Here is a 7,414-nt window from a genome sequence, read left to right as displayed (position 1 = left end):
AAAAAAATCCTGAAAACTAAAAATGTATTGGTGATTTAAAAGAAATCAATTGTTTTTGCCTATGCATGTTCATTCATGTCTTTTTATTTTTATTTTTTTTAATTGAGTCCCGATGTCCTCTTCCAAGGACGTAGCATAACTTATGAATGAAATATCATTTTTAAAAATGGTTTTTTACATTTTTCTAAAACGTTTTAAGAGGATAAGAACGTGTTTTTGTGAGATTCACTCTATTTCTCATAAATATAGTTCTTAAGTTCTAATTAGTAATTGATGAACTGTGTAGACTGTATGGTTGCAGTTTTCTTTACATGTCTTCTGCCACTCCTGGTCCTCCTCCTCACGAGTGTGTTTACTGCCCTGCACCTCCTTCAGGCTGATATAAATCTGCTGTTTCCTCTCCTGCTCCAGCCTCCTCAGCTCCTCCTCAGCCTTACGCCTCTCCTCCAACTCCAGTTTCTGACAAAGGACAAGCCTCCAGGTCAGGACAGACCCAAACCATGTGTTTAAAACCAAAGACGAGATGGGGAGCACCTTGAGTTGCTCCTCCTGGACCTCCTGCTTTGACAACACAACCTGCTCCGTTTCGAGTAGTTCTTAAGTTCTAATTAGTAATTGATGAACTGTGTAGACTGTATGGTTGCAGTTTTCTTTACATGTCTTCTGCCACTCCTGGTCCTCCTCCTCACGAGTGTGTTTACTGCCCTGCACCTCCTTCAGGCTGATATAAATCTGCTGTTTCCTCTCCTGCTCCAGCCTCCTCAGCTCCTCCTCAGCCTTACGCCTCTCCTCCAACTCCAGTTTCTGACAAAGGACAAGCCTCCAGGTCAGGACAGACCCAAACCATGTGTTTAAAACCAAAGACGAGATGGGGAGCACCTTGAGTTCCTCCTCCTGGACCTCCTGCTCTGACAACACAACCTGCTCCGTTTCGAGATACAGGCCAGAAAAGCGCTTCTCCAGCTCAGCCTCTTTCTTAGCCCTGTACGTGAAAACACAAAAACATGCAGGCCACCTGCATAGGTTATTAAAGTTATTGGAAGTCATTAATTATTCACAGAACTGAACAGGAAATAGTTGCTATGAGGCAAGACTGTGAATGTCAATATGACAGGTAAAGTCCTTCACTAGACACAAGTGTTCATGTTCACACAAGGCAAAACAGAAATTCCTTGTGCTTACTGTCGAGTACATACTCTTTAAAAAAGGTATGAGCCAAGCAAGCTTTTCTGTGTTTTCCATGATATGAAAATCAGGCAGCTATCAATTTGTGTGTTGGATTTAAGCCCATATTTCATACTGTGGCAGTTTAATGTTGTACATAATAAAGTTCACTAATAGTTATGTGGCTTTGACTGGATAACAGCAGGCATTTACCTGATCACCTTTTATTCAACAGATGCCACTTCAGTTACTTTGAACATAGACGTTTTGCCCTTTAGTTCAGTGCGGTTATCTACAACACATATTGCATCATGGAAATACTGGCCATTTGGTTTGTTTGCACTGATATACACCCAAACAGGCACTGATTATTATAATCCTACATCAGAAATGCCTCTAAAAACAGAAACTAATATTCATTTTAACTTCTGTCCAGTAGTCCTATTGAAAAGAACAAGCGCATGAGGAGGAAGAGGCATTAGGAGCACAGTATTAGCACACAAGCGCTGTGGTGACAACATTCCCGTAAACTGGTGAAATATTTAACTAGTGTTGACCGAATGGATCACTTTGGAGTTTATGCCAAGCAATACATTTTCAAGTTGTATTGAGTTTAATTGGGTTAACTCTCAAAAACTAAAACATGTTGGTTAACTGAAATAAAGATAAAATAAATTATAATTATTAAATGAAAAACTTTAATTTAACACAAATGAGAAATGTTGCCTTGGCAACTAACTGAAATAAGTTTCAAGCTGAAGCGCTAAAATGACTAACTGGTAATAAAAAATGAACTAAACTTAACTAAAACTAAATTAATAAATACATTAAACCTACATAGTAATATGACAATACAGTACAAAAAATAGAGTACTTGCATACTCAAAACAATTATAGGGGCGATGGAGTTTAATGAGCAACATTTCGATCAATCGACCTTCCTCAGGCTAAAATTTCTGGTAGATGTGTATACATTTAGATGGATAAATGTCTGAGTGGTATGCGGGACTAATAAAAAAGAAAAAAGTCAGTAAAAATTAAACTGAAAAAATAAACATAAAAGCTGTTTTTCAATGGTGATTCTCATGATATAAGTTTGTTTTCAGTATTAGATAACATTATGAAAAGCTACTTTATAATTCAGAATCAGAATGAGCTTGAATTTGTTTTCGTGACAGAAGCTTCCACAGTGCAACAGAATGACAGTGACGGGACAAAAACACAGATAATAAAAGAATAAAAAAAGAACAAGTAAATAGGGAATAACAATATACAGATTGACAATTGCGTGTACAGGTATATTGCAATATTTAAATACTATATAATTGTGATTGCATTACATGAATGAAGCTGTGAGTATGACTGGTGCAGTTTTACCTGAGCTTCTCGGCCTCTCTCTGGGCCTGCAGGGCTGCTCTCTCGGCCATGACCCCGTCACAGATCTGATCGTAGGGTTTGTCTTCAGGATGTTCTCCCATCACCCAAACCCACACATCGTCATCCAGACCCTTCATCCACGACACAGTCTTTCCCGAAACTGCACAACATTCACAATGATGACTTTGATTTTGTTGCACTGAATGCCTGTTAAATATCTCAGATTAGATTTATATAGCATAAAGCAATGTTGGGTTGACTTTGTCTCTCTGAGGCTACAAGAAGAGTGTCACCCAAAGTGTCACAAATGAGATTTTGTTAAAGCCAACATGAATAGTTGGTCGCAACCCATTTTGCTTCCACAACAAGACATAAGTTTGGGAAACGGGATATTTTTGGGAAAAAAAATTGGGTAGGACTTGATTATATCGATTGGGAATTGATTGGATAAAAAAGACTGAATGAGACACTGAATGCCTATTATTTAACATTATGCAATAATGCTGGAGGAAGAACAAGCTATTAAGTTTCTTTGAAATAAAACATGCATCAACATATCATTAAGAAAGACCTTAAATGTGCATTTAAAAAAGTAAAAAATGTCAATTCTGATTTCATGTTAACTGTAATAGTGCTATTGTGTCTTTTGGACAAATTTACTACCTGTACAAGCTTTGTACAAGCTTGGAGAAATCCAGAAAGCCATACATTTGTGACAGATCCTCTGCCCTGTATATTCACACCTTTTTTGACTTTAACATGTGCAGCTTCCTCCTCCTCCAGCTGCGTCTCTCTCTCTCTCCATCTCCGGATCTGTTCTTCTCTCATCTTAAAGAACAGAATCTGTTTCTGTTCCTCATTCAGCTCGGTCAGCAGCTCCGGCTCGATGTACATGTCAGCCAATATCTGCTGCAGCATCTTCACGCCTCAGGAGCAGAGCTCAAACACCTTCAGCAGAAGGGAATATCCCTCTCTATGTCTCTGGTGGTTTGGACTGTGAAAAAAACAACAACAACAACAAAACAGAACCATTTAACGATACAAAAGAAGGAACACAAAAATATATTTTTGGTTTTGGGTCCCATTGACTTCCATAGTATGGACCAAAAAACAACAGCATAAACATTGAGACATTTCTCAACATATCTTCTATTATGTTCCACAGAAGAAAGTAGGCCTAAGTCATACAGAGTAAATGATGACCATTGTTGTCATTTTGGGTGAACTATCCAGGTCCCTTTACTTGTATTACTAGACAAATCAAAAAACAGAAAACAAATAAAAATGCTTAATAGGCTACCACAATAGCTGTTAAACTATAAAATGGCATTCATGTTAAAATAATAAATATAAATAAAATAAAACACTTCTTTTTTTCATAGATATACAGTATTAGGGGAAAAAATTGCATTAAAATGTAAACTACAGGGATGTGACACGCATTTACTGATTGTCGCATATTTGAAGAAACTCACAGAAATCTGATGTCAGTTCAGTTAATATACGAATGTAAACAAGGAACAGGAAGCAGGACAAAGAGCCGTCAATCAATCCCACATCAAAACCAGTAACCTATGACACACACACACACTCACACACACACACTTACCACTGTAGTAACGCCTCACACACTCATTCCTCGCTCGAAGATCAGTGCAGCACATCTGTGGTGTCTATAAAGAATCCAGATGCATTTGATAGATTAGTAATCTTGAGTATGAAGCTTCATGTCTGACTGAACACCTGAAGCCTGCACAGAAAGGTAAATGTCGAGTGAAATCTGTGGTCATGTACACACCCTTTAACTCTCACAGCCCAAGCTGAGTTCCCTCCTACACTCGCTTCTTCCTCCGGCTCCGTGTGAAAGAGCATCAAAGCTGCTTTATATGCAGCTCTGTTCATATTCGTTTGCATTATCAGCGATATTAGACCTGCGAGGGATCTCCAGTACACATAACGTGTGCACATCTTGCTTAAGAAGATACTTTAATATAATCTGACCATGAAATTAAACTAATAAACGCAGGAAAGATTATAACATACATATATAGGGCGTGGCCATGTCTCACACATTTGGCTATAATTTACATATTGTTTATTACAGCATCGATAAACAGAAGTGTTTTGATTTGTGACAAACAACGTTAGGTAGGTGGCGCACTTGTCACAAGCCGCCACTGAAACCAATATGGGTTCGTATTTCTTGCTGTGTGCAATTTGAAAAATTAGGCCATTTTTGAACTTTACCTTTCAGATAGGCCTATGCAAAGTGCTCACACACACACACGCACGCACGCACGCACACACACACAAGGAACATGTCAATTGTTCAGCTCTATGTAACATATATTGAATGTATATTAGCACATATTTTATGTCCTGTAACTGGCCATTATTATGTGTTTAAACATTTTTAAGAATCTTTTGCTTTTTTGCAAGTGCAATTCACCTGGACCTGTGACAGTGACAGAGAAAATTTTTTTCATATACAAATAGTACATGCAGTCTCTCGATTAATGATTTCATAAAAAAAACAGCATATAATTCTACAATTGTAAGCATGTCACTGATGTCACTGCTTGAAATTTCATTTTAACTCTGAGTATATGTCAGAGCTCAGAAATAAGTTTTTTTCCCCCCCAAGAATGATGCATTTATTTTATAATAAACAGATTTTTATCGATGCTTTTTTATATTTGGCAGAAATATCTATATTTTTATATTCCAAATTAAATGTTAAGTTTTGTTCAAGCTATTATTTACGAAGAATTGCAACAACCTGCAAATTATATAGGGCTATAAATGTAATCACAAGTCATTTTGCAATTTTGACAAAATTAATCTATTATGTTAGCAAGCTTGAAAACTTGACAAATCAGCAGAATTTGCAACAACTATGTAGAATACGTCACAGAAAACCAAAGCTTGTAAGATCAACAAATGCAAGAATTTCAGTGTCAGTGCTGTCATCTGGTCTAAAATAATTTATAAAACGGAGAGTTCCGGTCCTTGATTCTGATTGGCTGAGGGTTCGAAGCTGCTGTAAATTACTCTACAAACATACACCTTTGTTTACTTCTGTGTGTTGCTCGGCAACCACTTTGTTGCAACCACAACTGTTTCTGAGGAACTACATTGTTTGGTGGAAGAATACTGTTTTTATTTATATCATTACACTTTATTTGCTCTGTTTTAAACCACAACCGTTTCTGAGGAACTACATTGTTTGGTGGAAGAATACTGTTTTTATTTATATCATTACACTTTATTTGCTCTGTTTTATTCTGTGAAATCTTACTACGTATATGGAATAACCGTTTTATAAAAGCAATAAGCCCCGTGAAGCCGTGGTTTACAGTGAATTTATAACAGCTATTATAAAAACAACTGTTATAAATTTACTGTAAACCACGGCATCTTGGGCCTTATTGCTTTAATCACATTGACCCTATAATATAAAAAAAAAAAAAAAAGGCTATTTTACACAGAAACCAGGCAACCTTTATTTATTTTACTTTTAAGTAGCAATGCACTGCAACATAAATAAATGATGCAAATTACTGTGCTACTGTTTATCGTATTACTATTTACTGCATTTATTTATGCTTTCATTGCTGGGTTTTATTTTTTTTTTAAGGGTGACGATTAATCAGATTTTTTTTTTTTTTGGTATAAATTTTGTTCCCTCATTTATTATGGATCATCTCATGGTTCACTATGTATAGGTACAATTATCTTATAGAGTCATTCATTTAGTTTAAAATTCCATTGTTGCTCAAAAACCTAGTGTTACACTATCAGCCTGACAGTTTAGCCACATTTGTACATTACCCACTATTTACCACAATGATAGCATTTGTTCAGATATTTTTGAAAACACTCTCAAATAAGTTTGCAATAGTGTAAGTTTTAGGGAGAAGGCATTTCCTGCTTGATGCTGGAATGGAACTCTGTAATTTATCCATGTTTATATGACGCTGTGATACTATCTCGCTGGGGCTTCATGTGGCCTTGGATGTTAGATGTATCAAGGGTGTAATTAGTAGTGATCCATGATGGTTTACATACTTGGGCCGTTTGATGTCAGCAGTGTTGGGAGGTGCAGTGTTCCAGCATGAGCCGATCGCTGGCTGATTAGTGCAGCAGATAGAGGGACAGCGAGGGCCTGATATCACAGATAAACACCTTTCTAGAGATCAGGGCTCATTCACAGCTCAGCTGGAGTGGCTGGAGTTTCTGCTGGTAGTGCTTATAGTGCTTATGGATTAAGTCTTATAAATGCAACTCCTTTAGACCAGAGAATTGACAATTACTGAGAATATATTTAGCTGCTGCCCTACTGTATATGGCTGCATGTAAACTGTCTACTGTCTATATATACTAGCTGTTTGTTAAGCAGAACAAAAGGGCACTCGTTCACAAAATAGTGCAGGCAATCACTGAAAACAGAGCTGCACCGACCATGACTTTTCCTGATTTTTACAAGCAAATAGGCCGATTCTGATAACGACTGCTGTTTTTTTTAAGCAAGAGACAAGAAAGAATGAAATAGTACATGAACAAGATGTTTATTTGCTCTATTACAGGCTGAACTGGCTTTAAACAAAAACTAGCCATTTGAAATTAGAGGCCACTACTGCATTTCAGACTGTTCGTCACAGTGCTGCTTATAAACGCTACTTTAATAAGCATTATACGGAGGTAGGATGAACTGAAAATATCATCAAAACTTTTCAGAAGACAGTTCCTTTCAGAGATGCCTTCAACTGAAATAAAACAAAAAAACGGTCAATTACTGCCCATTTCTGATTAATGGCAGGACAACTGGTGGCCCTCTAATTAAAAAGGTTCTCATTTTCATAATTTAAGGCTG

General features: G+C 37.0%; 1 protein-coding gene across 6 annotated transcripts in view; it reads right to left on the bottom strand.

Annotated features, from left to right (window-relative positions):
- LOC107715862 (SH2 domain-containing protein 4A-like) overlaps positions 1 to 4,393 on the bottom strand; it is a 16,219-nt gene extending 11,826 nt beyond the window's left edge. For 2 of the 6 annotated variants that reach the window (XM_016522091.1, XM_016522086.1), the window contains exons 1-5: positions 4,340 to 4,393; positions 3,285 to 3,522; positions 2,542 to 2,701; positions 880 to 982; positions 657 to 804 (exon numbers count right to left, since the gene is read on the bottom strand). In XM_016522091.1, coding sequence (XP_016377577.1) covers positions 657 to 804; positions 880 to 982; positions 2,542 to 2,701; positions 3,285 to 3,459 — 586 coding nt within the window. In that variant the 5' untranslated portion in view covers positions 3,460 to 3,522; positions 4,340 to 4,393. The other 4 variants (XM_016522088.1, XM_016522089.1, XM_016522090.1 and 1 more) reach the window with 4 other exon arrangements.
- Between the last annotated feature and the right edge of the window lie 3,021 nt (positions 4,394 to 7,414).

The sequence above is a fragment of the Sinocyclocheilus rhinocerous genome, unplaced genomic scaffold, assembly GCF_001515625.1.
Source record: "Sinocyclocheilus rhinocerous isolate Xijiao unplaced genomic scaffold, SAMN03320098_v1.1 scaffold178, whole genome shotgun sequence".
Lineage (NCBI taxonomy): Eukaryota > Metazoa > Chordata > Actinopteri > Cypriniformes > Cyprinidae > Sinocyclocheilus > Sinocyclocheilus rhinocerous.
This window is presented reverse-complemented; position numbering and strand designations above follow the sequence as displayed.